This window comes from Dendropsophus ebraccatus, chromosome 15, assembly GCF_027789765.1.
Source record: "Dendropsophus ebraccatus isolate aDenEbr1 chromosome 15, aDenEbr1.pat, whole genome shotgun sequence".
NCBI lineage: Eukaryota > Metazoa > Chordata > Amphibia > Anura > Hylidae > Dendropsophus > Dendropsophus ebraccatus.
In genome coordinates, this window is record NC_091468.1 from 67,879,338 (window position 1) to 67,898,838 (window position 19,501).

General features: G+C 40.3%; 1 protein-coding gene across 3 annotated transcripts in view; it reads left to right on the forward strand.

The window, feature by feature from the left end:
• STXBP5 (syntaxin binding protein 5) overlaps positions 1–19,501 on the forward strand; it is a 262,474-nt gene that overhangs the window by 212,189 nt on the left and 30,784 nt on the right. For all 3 annotated transcript variants that reach the window (XM_069955279.1, XM_069955281.1, XM_069955282.1), the window contains exons 11-18: positions 1,985–2,057; positions 4,679–4,826; positions 4,915–4,982; positions 7,264–7,304; positions 9,615–9,835; positions 12,742–12,911; positions 13,418–13,543; positions 17,528–17,679. In XM_069955279.1, coding sequence (XP_069811380.1) covers positions 1,985–2,057; positions 4,679–4,826; positions 4,915–4,982; positions 7,264–7,304; positions 9,615–9,835; positions 12,742–12,911; positions 13,418–13,543; positions 17,528–17,679 — 999 coding nt within the window. The remainder of the gene's footprint in view (positions 1–1,984; positions 2,058–4,678; positions 4,827–4,914; positions 4,983–7,263; positions 7,305–9,614; positions 9,836–12,741; positions 12,912–13,417; positions 13,544–17,527; positions 17,680–19,501) is intronic.

Genomic DNA, 19,501 nt, shown 5'->3' on the forward strand with positions numbered 1-19,501 from the left:
CCTGCAGGAAGTGGTGTATTCTTTCCAGTCTGACACAGTGCTCTCTGATGCCACCTCTGTCCATGTCAGGAACTGTCCAGAGCAGCAGCAAATCCCCATAGGAAACCTCCCCTGCTCTCCAGACTGGAAAGAATACACCACTTCCTGCAAGACATACAGCAGCTGATAAGTAGTGGAAAACTGAAGAATTTTAAATAGAAGTAAAATTACAAATCTCTGGCACCAAAACTTTTGCTGGAGTACCCCTTTAATCATAGTGTTTTATTACTATTATAAGTAATGACCTAATTATGAGTTAATAACAATATAATCACACTAACAAAAGTGAGCCGTTCTATGTGTACCTGCCATGCATCGTATCTACCAAAGAAAGTACTATGGCGCCATCTACTGTTAAAGAAGATAATTATGGCATCTGGATAGCGTGTATGTTTGTTATACTGACTGATGGTAAAGGGGAAAGCTGTGTCCTTCCTTATTATGTAACATACTGCTTTCTGTCTCGATACATGGAAAAGTGCAAACATTTAGTTGTCCTTTGTATGCAATTAAATTAGATAGAAAGATCTTACTTAGAGGCATTGGGTGTCCTACCCACACTTTATTTTTCTTTTAATTTTTTTAGATCATTATTTTAATTTTTACACTTACTTTTTCCCAAGACATCAGCATTAATATCAACAGTGGCGTAGCTACCATAAAGGCAGACCATGCCACTGCTACAGGGCCTGTGCACTAAGTGGGCCTGTAGTCCCTGGCCCTGACTGACAGAACAAAAAGTCATTGGCTTCCTGTCCTGCTAGTCTGTCTTGTGACCAGAGGCAACATTACACCTCCAGCCCCCCCGCCAAATACACATACTCCCCTAGCCCAGCACCGTCCCCCAGAGTTCATTCTCACAGCTCCCCAGGAAGAGTATATATTCCTTCTCTATGAGGCTTCTGAATAATACCAAGCTCACCGCTCTGCAACATTCAGGAGCTCTGAAGTAAATGAGTAGACACTGGAGTAAATCTGTAGAGTAGCACTGGATGCGCGTGCACACTGCCTCTCCATTCATTCTCCGTTCTTGGTCAGTCGGACTCCCACAGAGTCTGTGGATAACTTGAGTCTGTGATAATTCAGCTTAACCCTAAGGGTGGCGTCACAAGGCATATTTATTACAGCTTCTGTAGATGCCAAGTGGATGAGTATTACAATTTGCAGCAATTTTTGATGGGTATGAGTTTGCTGTGAGTTTATTGTGGATTTTCCCAACTGGCCTTAATGGGTCAGAATTTGCTGCAAAATTTGGTGAGGAAATACTGTGGATTTTCCATTGTACAACAGCCCCAGCATTTACAATGCATTATGCCACCAGGGCTGGGGGACTGACTGTGGACAGTATTTTATAATAGATTGTGATGATGTCCCAATGCAGTCATGGGGAAACCTTGCAGATTATCATTTACCCTGTAGCTCTGCCATAGAAGATCCCATCAAAACCAATGGGCTGTTTATATAAGGTGTGCTTGGTCCTCCACATAGAGGGGGACACTGCTTTGGTTAAAAGGTACTTCGATGGGGGATCCCACAATATAAACTCAAAGTTCCCCTGACTATTTAGTCAGTCATGTTTGCAGTTTAACAGATCCGCTTTAAATGGTTACTTTTAATGTACAGAAAAAAATGTCCGACTACATTTTTCAAAAAATTTAAAAAAGGATTTATTTTGATTTGTATTTTTTATAATGTAAGTCAATGAAAAACTGATCCAAATGGATTGCGATCCATTCCACCCCACCCCCAAAATGGAAAAATTAAAGGGGTTGTGCAGCACAGTCTGACACAGCGCTCTCTGCTGCCACCTCTGTCCATGTCAGGAACTGTCCAGAGCAGATAAATAAAACATTATTTCCTTCAGGACATGCAGTGTGAACCCGGCCATCTTGATTAAAACATTCTTATTCACGACGCTTACACTTTCTTCTTTTACCTTTTGTAGATTTCCAAGAGCCGTACGCTGTGGTTGTACTTTTAGAACAAGACTTGGTAGTCATAGATCTTGCACAAAATGGGTAAGAGTTCCTTTAATTTTACATTGGCCACCTATTACATTGCCAGCCATATGTGTTTTGTGTGTTCAGCCGTCTATTCTCCACCCACTTCTATCAGTTGCTTAAAATCAGTCATACATCTATGAAGGCCTTATTAGCATGCTGATGCAGTAGACTGACCCATGCCGGAGTCGGTTACAGTACAAGTGCATCTCAATAAATTAGCATATCATCAAAAAGTTTTTTTTTTTTTTTTTTTTAGTAATTCAATTTGTGAATCCCTTATACTGTCAATATTATATTATTAATATTTGGCTCCTTATGCCTGAATGACTGCATCAGTGCGGCGTGGCATGGAGGCGATCAGCCTGTGGTACTGCAGACGGGATATGGAACCCAGGGTTGCTTTGATAGCAGCCTTCAGCTCGTCTGCATTGTTGGGTCTTGTGCTTCTCATCTTCCTCTATAGATTCTCTATAGGGTTAAGGTCAAAAAGCCTGCGGGCAATGGGAAGCATGAAGTGCTGTAATATCTCCTTTTAGACGGCTGCGTTGATAAAACCCAGTGGAGCTGCCCCAGCAGATGCCATGGCTCCCAAACCATACACTGATTGTGGAAACTTCATACTAGACCTCCAGCAGCTTGGATTGTGTCTCTCCGCTCTTCCTCTAGACCTTCCTGGGACCTTGATTTCCAAATGAAATGCAAAAATGTATTTATATCTAATGACTCCTGTGACCACTGAGCAGCAGTCCAGTTCTTTTCCTCCTTGGCCCAGGTAAGACCCTCCTGGCATTGTCCATTAGTCCTAAGTGGCTTTTTGGAGGCGACAAGCTTTCTGAAAATGGAATTAGCATTATTACGGCAGGACTCGGCACCTGTCCACACGGTCAAAAGAACCTATACCTGGTTTACTAACCACTGTATCACTGTGCTTGATTGGTCAGCAAACTGACCTGACCCTAACTCCATAGATAATCTATAGCGTATTGTCAAGTGGAAGATGAGACACCAGACCCAACAATGAAGACAAGCTGAAGGCTTTTAAATCAACCTGGCTTCCATAACCCCGTGCAGTACCACAGTCTGATCACCTCCATGCCACGCCGCACTGATAGTCATTCATGCTAAAGGAGCCCCGACCATTATTGAGGGCATTTACTGTACATGCTTTTCATTTAACCAATATTTCTGTGCCAAAAAAACGTTTTTTTACAGTTGGTCTTATAATAATCTAATTCTCTGCGAGAATGGGTTTTCGTTGGCTGTAACCAAAATCATCAATATTAACAGAACCAAACACTAGAAAAAGGTCAGCTAACCCAGTGCCCTGCTTCAGTGACTACAACAGTATAGAATTAGGCCTCATTCACACGTCCAGTAGTTTTTCAGGACCGTAGTGCATCAGTGATAAATAGAATAGATAAAATATAAATGAAATCAGTATTTGGTGTCACAGGCTTTTGCCATCAAAACAGCCTCCGTTCCTCTAGGTACACAGCATACTTTTTTGTGTGTGGCAGGCGGGCCAGTTGTTCCTAAAGGTCCTATGACACAAGGTGATTATCGGCCATATTGTCATATACTGATCGATACAGCCGATAATCGGTGCTGTGGGGGCCTTATCATCACCTCCAGAACTCCTTATTCTTCTCTATGTTAAACAAATTTCTTAATGGCTGTAGGTTCGGGATTGTTGTACTGTTGCAGAATACATTTGGCTTTTACCCAACGCCTCTCCCATACTATTGCCGTATGGATAAGTATCTGCCTGTATGTCTCAGCATTGAGGATTCTATTAATCCTGACTAAATCCTGAACTTAATTTGGAATTGATTGACCGTGCTTTACTGCCTGCAAACAACCATTATTGTACCACTCTCCAGCGTGCAGTGAACAAGCCAGCTTCCATTACACTAAATCAGTCCAGAGCACCTGCAGCCATTTCACCTGCAGCAGAATCTTACGGAAAATTATAGATCAGTGCTGAGCAGTGTAAGCTGTAAATCAAGCACTGGAGTGAGATCCAAGGCTAACAACAATCTCTTGCAGGTTCTCCTCATCCTCTCCCTCTTACACTATCCCCTCTATGTAGATTTCTATGGGCAGCTGTAACCTAATACATCAGTCGGCCAATCCCTTTCAAGACTTTGAGCAATTTTTCAGAGTGAATTATGCCTTTAGGAGAGAAGGGGGAGCAGGAGCCATTTAATTATGTGTCCGGAAAATAACAAATGGAGTAATTCTTTATGATTTGCTCTCTGCTCCCATGCTGGTAGACGCCCTCTCTCTGTTTACTTGGATCCAGCAGTGATGTGCCAGTATCACAGCCAGTGACTGGCATTATATGTGTCTGATATGGTAATGCAAATGTCAGCAGCTAAAGCAAGGATAAGCTAACTGTGTAAGTGACTATGCATTTGTTTGGTTCAAGTCTAGTTATGTTACACTTTGTTTTTCACCCAGTGTCAGGACGGGGGATCTTCCGGTGGGCCTTCAGCTTTAGATCCTGCACAAACAACTGATTGACATTTTGTTTCTCCCTGGTTCTTCATTGGTGGGCCCCCAGGATCATTTCCTCTGGTGGGCCCCAGATATCCCAGTCAGACACTGTTCTCACCAGTAATCTTTGCCTTTGACAGATATCCAATATTTGAAAACCCATATCCTCTGAGCATACACGAGTCCCCGGTCACTTGCTGCGAGTATTTTGCAGACTGCCCCGAAGACCTCATCCCTGCACTTTATTTTGTTGGAAACAGGCAGAAGCGGCAAGGTTACAGCAAAAAGGTGAGTAGTGATTGCAGTCCTGGTGGAAGTCTATTGTTTTCTGTCATTTAATATGGCTTACTCTTTTTATGCTCTTGTTTTCTTACAGGAATGGCCCATCAGTGGTGGTAACTGGGGTGTCGGCACTCAAAGTTACCCCGAGATAATAATTACAGGGTAAGTCAGTATCACACTAGTAAACTTAAGAGAGGGGTGTTTTCTACAGATATTGGGTCTATTTAAAACTAAAACAATGGGGTAGTAACTTACATTAAGTAGTGGTCAGGTATGTGGGTGATGGTCAGAGTTGGGGCCCTACTTTCATCACTTTACAACACATCGGGTAATAATGGAGGTTCAGTGGCTGCCTCAGTTATATGTCCCTGTGCCGGATAATTCCTCAAGTAAGAAATTGATTCCCTAAAGATTATCTAATTCCAAAATATAAATGGAGGACACGTATAAAGGAAATGAGACCGAGACTTCACCTCTTTTAAAGAGTCACTGTCGTTTTGAAAATTTTTGACATGTCATAGAGACATCCAGAAATGAAGTTATCCGACAACATCCAATAGTAAAGATGAAGTGAAATATATTCAAGCATCATAGGCGGTGGCAACCTATCTGGGTCTTTCCCGAGGCTTGAGAAAGACGCAGAGAGGTTGAAACATTGCCACCATGTATGATGCTTGAATATATTTCACTTCATCTTCACTATCTGATGTTGACGGATGGGGTCATTTCTGGATGTCATATGTTCTCCGCTTGGGATTAGAGACCCTCTGGCGTGTGTCCCACACCTACTGCTAAGAAGGCTACTCTCTACACTTTGTGATTGGTGCTGCTGGATCATTTGTGTGTGTGTATATATATATATATATATATATATATATATATATATATATATATATATATATATATTATTACATCAATCTTTCCTCAAACCTGACTGCCTTGTGTATATAGAGGAGTGATAGCTCCTCAACTCTTATGCTGTGATCAAGGCCGTATACCGGCCGAAACGCATCAGTTTGTAAGACTGCATCTTTTATGTTTTTTGGATTTCACTAAAGAACAAGCTTTTAACCAGTTGGTTGCTGGATCATCCTCTTTTACTGCAACTCCAGGACGTTCAAGTCCAATCGTATGGCATTTCATTACTGGTGACTGAAGAAGTTGGATGCAGTCCTGGAAAACATGTATATAGTCTATGGTCTCTGGCTGTATCCATGTCTTCCCTGACTCATGATCAGACTTAAACATACTGGAGTTGCGCTCTTCTCTAGTTATAACTTGGGTTTCACTAGATGTTTGCACAGTTTATGATTTAGAGCGAGATTTGTTGTAGTAGCCGATCGGTCTGTGAGATATATAAAAAAGTGTTTCTGCTCACTGAGGATTGTTGACGGGTTATTTAAGAATTTAGATCAGACGCGTCAGATTTTCTTTGGGAGAAAAAAAGAAAGCGTTGACACAAAACATGCATGAAATGTCTTAAGATTTGTGAATGGAACTATAAAAAAAAAAATCTCCGCCAGCCACTGCCCGAATGAACGCCATGCTGGCATGTGTTAAAATATATAATTAAAATCTGGGTCAAATGAGCATTAAACTTTCATATCAATGATTTTAAAAGCAGCGTTCAGGAAACTGGAGCAGCTGTAGGTGGGATAGCATATCTCTGCTATATTAGCCATGTCTTTCAACATGTTGAAAGACCAACAACAGCAGCGATCAGCCGACATTGTTCATGTTGGCTGATCGTTGTCTTCTGTTACACAGGACGATTATCGGCCGTATGCGGCCGATAATCATCTTGTGTAATAGGGCCTTGAGCTGAGACTTCCTGTTGTGTTTGTGGTGATAAGCGAAGGCTGCTGTAAAGTGACCTGTACGACATTGCAGCATCATGTGACACCAGTAGATAGAAGAGACAATTGCAGCTCCCTGTGGAATGGCCTCTTCACAGATCACAGAGCGCAGTCAGTAATTTTTTACATTAATCTCAGAGGGACAGAGTCTAATGACGTCTATGTCCACGAGGCTTAATGTAAAGCATGTCACCAAGTGCTGTTAAAAACAGCCCAGGCAAGATGGCCGCCCCCATCACCATGTACAAAAAGTGAGATAAAAAAAAAAGTCAGAAAATTAAAAAATGGATTGGAATAAAAGAACAAGTTTTAGTATCTTACTCTAATCAGTAAAAGAAAATGTAGATGACACATTCCCTTTAAGTATGTCACAAAATTCCAAATATGACTGTGTGCATGGGGCCCTACTACTGTTGCCAGTAGAGCTATAAAAACAAACAAGCAAAAAAAACAACTCTTAAGTCAGTCTGTCTTTATGTTCTTCCCCATAAGTATTCTTTTTGGCAGGTGTTAGTATGGGAAGTACTGTATCTATAAGAAACTATGCTGATGATTCATTGACAATGATAGTTATTTGTACTTTTCAGTCATGCGGATGGATCAATCAAATTTTGGGACGCCTCAGCAAGTAAGTTAATTTTTTTTTCTTTTACCCCATCTTGGATAAATGTAAACTTAGCAAGTAGTGTGTGACTTTTACTAGGAGCAGAAATATCATTAATAATTTGCAGAACCCCTGATACTTGTTCCCCTATAGAGTATAGTCAGATCCTCTGACCCTGATCTATGCTGCCCGAGACTTTACAACTTTTCCTAGTTTGTGTATGTGGCCGATGCAGTCCTTACTCTTTACCTCCTTACTCTTCACGCCCTTACTCTTCACGCCCTTACTCTTCACGCCCTTACTCTTCACGCCCTTACTCTTCACGCCCTTACTCTTCACGCCCTTACTCTTCACGCCCTTACTCTTCACGCCCTTACTCTTCACGCCCTTACTCTTCACGCCCTTACTCTTCACGCCCTTCTTACTCTTCACGCCCTTCTTACTCTTCACGCCCTTACTCTTCACGCCCTTACTCTTCACGCCCTTACTCTTCACGCCCTTACTCTTCACGCCCTTACTCTTCACGCCCTTACTCTTACTCTTCACGCCCTTACTCTTACTCTTCACGCCCTTACTCTTACTCTTCACGCCCTTACTCTTACTCTTCACGCCCTTACTCTTACTCTTCACGCCCTTACTCTTACTCTTCACGCCCTTACTCTTCACGCCCTTACTCTTCACGCCCTTACTCTTCACGCCCTTCTTACTCTTCACGCCCTTCTTACTCTTCACGCCCTTCTTACTCTTCACGCCCTTCTTACTCTTCACGCCCTTCTTACTCTTCACGCCCTTCTTACTCTTCACGCCCTTCTTACTCTTCACGCCCTTCTTACTCTTCACGCCCTTCTTACTCTTCACGCCCTTACTCTTACTCTTCACGCTCTTACTCTTCACGCCCTTACTCTTACTCTTCACGCCCTTACTCTTACTCTTCACGCCCTTACTCTTACTCTTCACGCCCTTACTCTTACTCTTCACGCCCTTACTCTTACTCTTCACGCCCTTACTCTTACTCTTCACGCCCTTACTCTTACTCTTCACGCCCTTACTCTTACTCTTCACGCCCTTACTCTTACTCTTCACGCCCTTACTCTTACTCTTCACGCCCTTACTCTTACTCTTCACGCCCTTACTCTTACTCTTCACGCCCTTACTCTTACTCTTCACGCCCTTACTCTTACTCTTCACGCCCTTACTCTTACTCTTCACGCCCTTACTCTTACTCTTCACGCCCTTGCTGTTCATGTGACCGTTTAGATTCTGATCAGTACATTAGCTGCAGCTTATGAAATTTTTTAAAATTATTTGCTAAAAATGTCTTATTTTGAGTAAAGAAAAGCAAATTTACAGTACTCAGGATGCAAATCGCTTAGTTATCTCAGCAATCTGTTTATCAGTCGGCTGCTTATGAAGTCCCTGATGCTCCACCCTTGGTGCATGGGAGACAATATGGGAAAGGGAATTGGTTTTAATGGTAATTCTGTTTCCATGAGAGAAATTGTCTCCTTCTTTATATTACAAAGGTACTAATTTTTTTTTTTTATTATGTGACCAAACAGTATTATACATGGAAGAAAAATATCATGACTTCCGAACACTGTATCTGTCATTTCAGAAATCAAGAGTACAAGCGATTTTCAGAAACTCTATGATTTATTAGGCAAAAAGCCCTTTTCTGTGCTCACAACGCTGTATCCCAGCTTTGTTTACGTGACAAAGTTGTCTACATTACAGAGAGGCACAGTCAAGACAGATTTTCCCTGTCCCTTACAAGCTATGGGTGGAGGAGGAGCCAAGGGGGATGAGTGAGCAGGCAGAGGAGAGAACTAGAGGCACAGAAAACACTAGATTCACAGGTCATACTGCTCAGTGCTGGTCTGCCTTGGTAAGATTGCCAAATGTTGGCTCCTTTACTGCAAACTGCTGGGGCTGCTTCTCTCCTCTGCCTGCTCACCCATCCCTCTCTATAGGTTATAATGGACAAAGCAAACCCATCTTCACTTTGCAACAGATAAGAAGTGTGAGTGGGGGTGGGGTGGGTGTAACATTATGGGTACAAAATGAAACACTTTTGTATAATAAAACCATTTACAGAGTTTATAATCACTTGTACTATTGACTTCTGCAAAGTTGTTTGAAATGTCAGAATGCACTTTACTCTTTGCTGTGGAGGTCAGCCTGAAGTTCTGTATTGCTATATTTTGCTTCAAGTTTACATAAAATCATATTCCACTTTAGCTGTCTGAAGCAGCGTTGGTTTTTTAGTAATTTTTTTTTTTCTTTCAAAATGAAGCTGTTGCGATGTTCCTAATATGTGTGGTTGTGTTTCCCTAGTAACATTGCAAATGTTGTATAAGCTCAAAACAGCAAAAGTATTTGAGAAATCTCGGAATAAAGAAGATAAACCTAGCACAGACATTGTAGATGAAGATCCCTATGCCATCCAGATGATCTCCTGGTGCCCGGAGAGCAGGATACTATGTGTGGCAGGTGTCTCAGCCCATGTCATCATCTATAGGTTCAGCAAACAGGAAGTGACCACAGATGTCATCCCGGTAAAGACCAGGCTTTACTTTTGCACCTCTTCTCAAGTGTAATGCATTAAGATTTTCTACAGCTTTAAACTGATGATGACAGCTCTGCATCTATGATAAATCCTATTTGGCTGCAATAAACATAAACGTCACTTTAAGTAGATTTGGCAGTAGACAAGAGGAAAGTAGCGGTTTCAGTAACACTTTCACTCACGGTGGAGACCGTACTAGAGATGGAGCAACATTCATGCCGAAACATCAGACCAGCCTTTCTTTGAGTATGCATTTTCTTTCCATTTATTTTTTTTATTATTTTTTCTTTGGTTAATAGACTAGTTTGAAAATGGATATGAACCAGGAACCTTGCATTCTAAAGGCCCTAAAAGTATTAGACCACAAGACCATAAAGTGACTGTACCAGGAGTGATTCCTTTCTCATACTCAAATAAATGTGTGTGTGTTTTTTTTCTTTTTAATTGTAATAACTTTTAATTATTTCTTCTGAATGATTTCTTTTAATGTTTGTATGGTTTTATTATGGTTGACGTGATTTATACTTAAATAATAAGTCTGGAGTTGATCTGATGTTTCTGCATGACTCTTGCTCCATCTCTGGTACTGGCTGCACCTCGGGTGAAATTGTTACTGAAACCGCTACTTTCCTCTAGTCTGCTGTCCGTTCTACACCTGAAACCAAGGTGATAGCAGCTCCCCGTCTGATATACTATAAGGGGATTTTTAGAGTTATGCCTGCTGCTTGACCCTTTCAGGTCAGCGGCTTCTTGCACTACCTGTTCCATCCCCACATTGTCTCAGGTAACGGCACATGCAGCGCCTCAGCTCTTTCATGTATCATCTGTATATGTGACTTTAAGTACATTACACAATGAGAATTTGCAACATCCGATTTCAACACAACATGGATTGTATAAAATTGTTTTGAATACATTGGAAAACTTATATACTTTGTGTCATATTTTAAAAGGAAACTATGAAACTTCTAGCCTTCTGATTTGTCCCTATAGTGCACGTGGCTCTGAGGATTAAGGTAAGTTTCTTACCTTCATACTTGGCGCAGTTTCCGTACTATTTGGAGTTAAACCCCTATGCTATTTTTGGTGCACTGGGAGCTAGACCACCCCCAGTACACTGATCAGCCCGTCCCTTCTAATAACTATCAGCTGTGGGATGGAGTGGTGCAGCCCCGTCCCCAGTACACCTAACACCTAATTGGCTTATGGATTAAGCGTCTTATAGCAGAGAGAGGTGAAGGTAAGAAACGCCTGTATGCAATAGGGACATATCAGTAGGTCAGATCCTTCTCCCCCTCTATGTTTATTTGTTTTATGGAAATTGGGAAAAAAAGTTTAAAAGAAAGTTTTATGTAGAGAAAAGTCCAGGATTTTATTAGGATACCAGAACATTGAGGGTTAATATATAGGATGCAGCACCTGTCTCGGGGAGCAGGATTTTTCTTTGTCTGTACAAAGGAGAGGTGGTGGTTTGTAGCACAGGAGACCTCTAACCCACATTTCTCTGTTACATTTGTTTCTCCCTGAATTTTTATACATTTTTACAAAACATTCCACTTTGATGCAGAATTGCATGAAGGCGCCCAACATTGTCAAATACTTGATAGCATTTTTTGTGAAGTTACTAAACTAACTAAAAATATTGGTATGAGGTATAATGAGTTTATTTTATGGGTATGGTATTTGTATAATTCAGAAGTGTGAAAATTGGAAAATTCTTCTGACTGTGGTCAATAACTAGGATAAGTACACAGTTCAGTCTTTTGCTAACTTTTTTGTTTAGCAGTTCATTCCCTGTCCTCCAGAGTAATGGTGCATTTACACAGACAGATTTATCTGACAGATTTTTGAAGCCAAAACCAGGAACAGACTATAAACAGGGTGCAGGTCATAAAGGAAAGACTGAGATTCCCTGTCTTTTCAAGTCCATTCCTGACTTTGGCTTCCAAAATTGGTCAGATAAATCTGCCTGTGTAAACGCACCATAAGTCTGTACTACTACCATAAGTCAAGTATCCAGTGCCCATGTGACTGGCTAATAAATCTAATTACAGTAATCTGTTCGGCCTGTGAACGCTTCAGTAATTTTGTGTTCACACTTTCAGGTCTGGATTTACAATTATTGAATACACAGCCGGGAATAGATCTGAAAAACTGAGACGTCTTGGGGACATTTATTATTTTTTACCCAGCCGAATAGGACTAATTTAACAAACTCTATTCAAAAATTTGTGAATAGAATAATTTCGGAATATTTGCAGATTATTTGCAAGAAATTGCGCAAACAAATTCACCTGGTACTGAAAAGACGTAGCACTTTGTGCAACTTTTTAAAATGTCGCAAATGATAAATTGGGCGCAAATCCTCAACTATGTGAATTTTTGGGTAAATGCTCAAAAATATTCCACAGTAGAATACTGGTTGATAATTAGAGCACAAAAATGGAGGAAAAAATCCAATCATTCACCTAAAAATTGGCGCAAAGCCCTTGATAAATGTCCCCTATAGTCTTTCTGTTCTCTGACCTTCATTTATGAGCTTCTTCTGGCTTTCTATTCAATATTTGCATTGAAAACCTGAGTGTGCAGACACATATACACGTATAAAGGTAACCCCTTTCCTTATAGCTTATTAGGGCATTCTCAAAGAAAGCAAAACCCTTTTTCTGATGGTTTTATGTTGCCTTTTTATTACATGGATGAGGCAAAAACCCCATTAAACCACAGACCAGGCCTGCATCATTTAACTTTGTTGCTAGTAATTTTTTAACGTATTTTGATGAATGTAATTGATACAAAATGTGATTTGATACCAAAAAAATTTCTTGTACGTTCATTTCCTGCTGACTCACCTGTATTTTTTGTTTTGTTTTTACCGTTGTGCTTGGCCTTAAGATGCTGGAAGTCAGGTTGCTCTATGAAATCAATGATCTAGAGTCCCCAGACATTGAACAAGTGCCAACGCCTAGTGGAGGACCTAACTCCCAGCCCATTGTTCTTCAGTCTCACCCATCTACAAGCAGCAGTTCATCCGATGGGATTCGGGACAATGTTCCTTGTTTAAGGTAAGTGCAGCAGCTGAATGTGAGCCTGCACAGAGACTTGTTAAAGGGGTCGTCCAGCGAAAAACTTTTTCTTTCAAATCAACCGATATCAGAAAGATATATAGATCCCAAGTCTTTCCATACTTATTAGCTCCTATATGTCATACAGGAAGTGTTTTTATTTTCAGTCTGTCACAGTGTTCTCTGCTGCCACCTCTCTGTCTCTGTTTTCTATGAATCCCCATAGAAAGCCTCTCCTGCTCTGGACAGTTTCTGTCTCGGCCAGAGATGTTAGCAGAGAGCACTGTGACAGATTGAAAATAAAACACTACTTCCTGTAGGACATACAGCAGCTGATAAGTATGGGAAAACTTGAGATTTTTTTAATAGAAGTAAATTACAAATCTATATAACTTTCAGACACCAGTTGATTTTAAAGAAAAAGATTTTCTGAGAAGCGGCACTGTTCCTGAAAGGTGGCATGCTTTTCTTATCCTAGGTTACAAATTACTGTTATTTTCTTCTAGGGTGAAAAGCACTCCTCTAAAGCAATCTGCTGGCTACCAGGTAGAGCTGGTGATACAACTTGTGTGGGTCAGCGGAGAACCTCCCCAGCAAATAACCAGCCTAGCTGTCAATTCTTCATATGGCTTGTAAGTAAATGTTTGTTTTTTATTTTGACACCTTTAATTTTACCATAAAATGTTTGGTGAAACTGAAAAAAGAATCTGTAGGATGAAGTTGAAAAAAATGCTCATGTACTATTTTTGGTTGGCTTAACTTTTATATGTATTTTGTCGGTTAGTACAATTAAAGTGATACCCAAGTTTTGTAGCTTTTGTGTTATTTTGGTGCTTTAAAAAAAAAATCTACTTAAAAAAAAAAAAAAATATATATATATATATATATTTTTTTTTATTATTATTATTATTATTATTTATTTATTTTTCTTCCTTAAATTGCTCTAATCTGACCCTATTATATAATTGTATTTTTACATCTATAAGGCTGTTGAGGACTTTATTTTTGCCATGATGTGTAGTTTATCAGTACCATTTTGGTTTAGATGGGCCTTTTTAATTGCATTTTATTTTTGACTTTGTTATAGTAAGGTTTTTTTTTTTTGTTAATAAACATAAGATTGCTTATACTGATCAATGTAATGCTGAGGCATTGCACATATCTGTTTAATCTGTGATTTCCTAGTAAAGTCTGACTGAGGCAGAGACTATTGGCAGATTTACTTCGGCAGGTATGGAGGCCTAGTAAAAGGACTGTGGATGTCATAGTAACTGATTGGACACCCAATAGATTTTTCAGTAAATTTTTTTCTAATTTTTAATTTTTCTATCTATATTATGGTTAGAAAAAAAATGTATAGTATGGTACCATGTTAGCCAGAAAAATCCATATCGTGGTTAATACTTGTAATCAAAGTATTTTAGGAGTGATACCTTTATTGGCTAACACTATATTATAAAATAACCCTGATATGTTGCAATTTTCATTCTCACCACTGGGGCTAAAAATAAGCTGAGACTTCTGGTTATGTCTGTAGTGATGAGAGAAAGCTGCTGTAAAGTGATCTGTACAGCATTGCAGCATCATGTGACACCAGCAGATGGATAGCATCAATACAAAACAATAGCTGTGGAATGACCTCATCAAAGGTCACAGAGCACGCTTAGTAACGTTTCACATTCATCTCAAGGGGACAAAGTCTGTCTATTTTCCTCTATGTCCATGGGGCTTGCTGTAAAACATGTCACTGAATGCGGCCTAGGCAAGATGGCCGCCCCCATAACAATGTGGCAGATAATCTTTTTGTGTAAAAGGGCCCTTAGTGCTTCATCCATTTTCAGCAGCCCCCGCTAATCAAATGCCGAACGTTCGGGTTCGGATGGACTCTGCTTGAGGTTCGCTTATCTCTAACACTATACTAATGCAAAAAGAATGGGCGTGTCAGCGTTATCCTCACCTCAACTTCGTTTTCCAATGTGTAAATATTTCCGCGCAGCCTTCCAATACGCGTCCGTGAAGCAGACTTTATAATGGGTAGCTTTATTATCGCTGCTTAGAATGTGAAAGGAGACGGCTCCATCAAGCTGACATACAAGTCGGCAGTAATTATGTAAGGTTATCAGTAAGCCGGTGCTGGTCAGAGCGAAGCTTTCTTGTAATTCATCTTAATGAGTGATGCACGGAGCCGGAGAATGTGTCAGGAAGCATGGCCGCCTTTTTAGACACAGATTCAAATCACTTTAGCAGCAAACGGCTTCTTTACCTCCCATCTGTCCTGTCACTTTCTAATTGACTGATTTGTTTACTGTATTGAAAGAATCTATCGGGGCCAGAAAATAAAATTGTAGAGATTTTAATTTCTTTTATTCACTGTCACATTGTTATGACCACCAGATAATATCCCTAGTCACTATCTTGTTTAGCACAGACAGCGGCTATAAGGGCTGAGAGTATATGGTAGATTGTCCGGGTTATACAGTGGAGGCCACAGCTGCTGGAAAGTGCTGGGGGGGGGGGGCATAGAGCGTGCATGATAATAAAGAAGCTGCCACGCATGCTTAGTTGTGTTCAGGTCAGGGATATTGAAAGACCAGGGTCGTACTTGGAAGTCTTTGTAATGCTCTTTCAACCAGTGTCCCTGCTAGGCATGTGGTGCGGCATTGTCTTGCTGGAAGATTTCATCTGCCCCAGGGGAAACAGTCAGTATGTGTGAGGCTATGTGATGTGAGATTGCCTATGCATGGATGAGTGGGCCCCGAGATTGCCACAATGCTACCTGTTTAATGCTTGTTTTAAGGGTTTGTTCACACTATGGAATACACAAGGAAATTTTAAGCAGAGGCCGCGGGGTCTGAGGGACCCGATGACGTCACAGAGAGGGCTGCTGGGGGGTTGAGGATGGGGAGTATGTCTTTTTCTATTGTTACACCACCCCCAGCCAAATTTTCCTTCTTTTAAAAAGGGCCTGAATACCACTCCAGGACCCATGGCTGAGACATTATATAAGTAGATGGGAGGCCTGGATGCTTCTCTAGAAATATAATATTACAGGTTATGGGCATTAGATTCCGGTGATACATTGATCCAGGGATTATTCTGATCGCCACTGGAGTCTGGAAGGAGTTTTCGCCCTGTGATGGGGCAATTGTCATCTGCTTCATAGGGGTTTCTGCCTCCCCTGCATCAGCACAGTCGGGTTTCTGTAGATTGAACCTGATGGACTCTTGTCTTCTTTCAACCTTATTAACTATGTTACTATGTTATAAAACCTTTCTTGAAAAATATGTAAAAGTTATAGGTATTAGATTTCTAGAGGAGGGGTGTTGATCCAGGGAGTTATTATAATTACTAGATTTGGAGTCCCCCCCGCACCATACATTATCATACGTTTGCCTCAAGTCAAATATTATCTACAATCACAGAGCCTGTATTTTCACTGGATATTGTCATAGATTAGCAGTCAATTTCTCAGCAGTGAATTTCCCAAAATATTTTCAGTCATGTCGTCGTCTTTGTTGTTGTTTTGTTTTTTTAAATACATTTATATATACATGTTCTTCATAATTATTTATATATATATATATATATATATATATATATATATATATATATATATATAATGAACATTTGCCATATTGAAACTGCTGCATACTTGAAAAACCACACTGTGCTGCTTTTGCCATGCAGAATTTTTCTGCTCTATATGGAAAGGCTTTTCAGATTCCATTCTACGTGTATTGTAAGGAACTCCTCTTTAGTTTGAAAGGGGTACTCTGCCAAAAATCTTTTTCTTTCAAATCATCTGATGTCAGAAAGTTTTATATAGATTTGTAATTTAATACTTTTGGAAAATCTCCAGTTTTCCAGTACTTATCAGCTGCTGTATGTCCTACAGAAAGTGGTGTATTCTTTCCAGTCTGACACCGTGCTCTCTGCTGCCACCCTTGTCCAAGACCACTTGATTTAAAAGAAAAAGATTTTCGCAGAAGTACCGCTTTAGTGTCTTAAAAGTGCATATTTATTATTCATCCACTGTATTAGTTATTGGCAGCAATACTTTTATAGGTTTGTGCTCTCCAAATATTCCTTGCAATCATTTTACCTGTAGGGAGAAAAAAACAATTACTTATATGTGTCCTTTATAGGAATAAGTATTTTGCATGTGAGATGAGGAACCTAGCTTATGTTCTTACTGGATAAGAGGTTGATGTCCGATGCAGAAACCTTCCTCTTCTGCTTCAGTCTGCCTATACACATCAGACAGGTGTCAGCTAAGTGCCTGTTATGCTGACATCTATCTATACCACCATATACACATGCATGCTTGCGTACAGAATGAGGAAAGGGGTCACATTCTGTCACATTAGGAGGATCAGGCATGTTAATATCCAGTTGCTGATCCTTCTGACAACATTGGGGAGAGTCGGGAGGCCACCATACACATTATATGGCTGGTTGGTCCCCCCCATCCTTCCACCCCTGCAGCGGTAATCCTATATACTGTATATAAGACACAATAGAATAGTCTGAACATAGAGGCAAAATATAAAGGTATATTTTTCAATATTTTTGAATAATTTTGTGCTTTTTTGTTTTCCTTTTCTGTCAACTTCCAGAGTAGTATTTGGAAACTGTAATGGTATTGCAATGGTGGACTACATCCAGAAAACAGTGCTATTAAACCTTGGTACTATTGAACTTTATGGCTCAAATGACCCATACCAGAGGCAACCGCGTTCTCCACGCAAAACAAGGCAACCGTCAGGAGGTAAGAAGCCCTGCTTTTTCCTTTATTCACCTCTCCATTTATAATCACATAGAGTTTATGATTTTGTACATTTATCGTGCTGTTTTATCATGTGTGCAGTTTTCATGACTTCAGATTTTTTTTAAACAAATGCAGCTATTAACTGCAGTAGAGACCCCGACTTAGCTGCCAGAGTAGTAGTTGTATGAAAGAGGTACCATATTTTTCGCTTTATAATATACACCTGAATATAAAACGCACCATTGATTTAGACCCGCTAGAAATAGGGGGGGCAATACTTAAAGGAAAAGTCCGGTGAAAAATGTTATTAAATTATTGTATTGCCCCCAAAAGTTATACAAATCACCAATATACACTCATTATGGGAAATGCTTATAAAATGCTTTTTCCCCTGCACTTATTACTGCATCAAGGCTTCACTTCCTGGATAACATGGTGGTGTCACTTCCTGGATAACATGGTGGTGTCACTTCCTGGATAACATGGTGATGTCACTTCCTGGATAACATGGTGATGTCACTTCCTGGATAACATGGTGATGTCACTTCCTGGATAACATGGTGATGTCACTTCCTGGATAACATGGTGGTGTCACTTCCTGGATAACATGGTGATGTCACTTCCTGGATAACATGGTGGTGTCACTTCCTGGATAACATGGTGGTGTCACTTCCTGGATAACATGGTGATGTCACTTCCTGGATAACATGGTGATGTCACTTCCTGGATAACATGGTGATGTCACTTCCTGGATAACATGGTGATGTCACTTCCTGGATAACATGGTGGTGTCACGACCCGACCCGACTCCCATAGCTGTGCGGGCTGTGGCTGCTGGAGAGGATGATCAGGAAGCTTATGGCCTCTTGGTGACACAGAAGCGGGTCTATGCGACTGTGCTTTTTAAAAAAAATTTTTTAAAGGGATGAAAAAATGGATTACAAAAACGTAGTGTGAACCTAGCCTATATCTGTCTGTGCTTCATAACAGAAAAATGCTTTTATTCTATAGTAAAAAGAGTCAAAGGCTTGAGACTTGGCGTACAGGTGTCAGTCCAGCAGGGAGGTGGTGTTACAGTTTGCAGCATATCCTGGCCTTGGGAAAGCCTTTTTGACACTTTGTACCATAGAATAAAAGCATTTTCTACATCCCGGAATCACATACAAATATAGGAAAGGTACCACGTGTCTCCATGACCTAACAGCTATCTGTCCGCAGTTTGGAACCTGAATTACAGCTGACTGATTCTCTTTAATATTTTCTGTGTAACATATAAAAAGATGAAAATTGACAAAAATTAAACTTTTAAATTTCACCCATACTTCACTTTAAATGGGTACTCCAGTGAACAAAATCTTTCTGTACTTCCAGTACTTATCAACTGCTGTATGTTCTACAGGAAGTGGTGTGTTCTTTCCAGTCTGGAAAGCAGGAGAGGTTTTATATGGGTATTTTCTACTGCTCTGCACATTTCCTGACAGAGGTGGCAGCAGAGAGCACTGTGTCAGACTGAAAGAATACACCACTTCCTGCAGGACATACAGCAGCTGATAAGTACTGGAAGACTAGAGGCTTTAAAATAGAAGTAAATTACAAATCTCTGTCACTTTCTGACAACAATTGATGTGAAAAGATTTTTTTTTTTGCTAGAGTACCCCTTTAACTTTTTTGAACCACATATGAATTGTTTGAGGGATGCATTTTTTCAAATTGTGTACTTTGTGGGCGTTTCTAGCATGGAGGTCTCATATCCGCTTCATAAATGAATTTGTTCCTAAAAGGGTGCCTTCACACATAACTCGCAGCGCAAATCTTGCTGTGA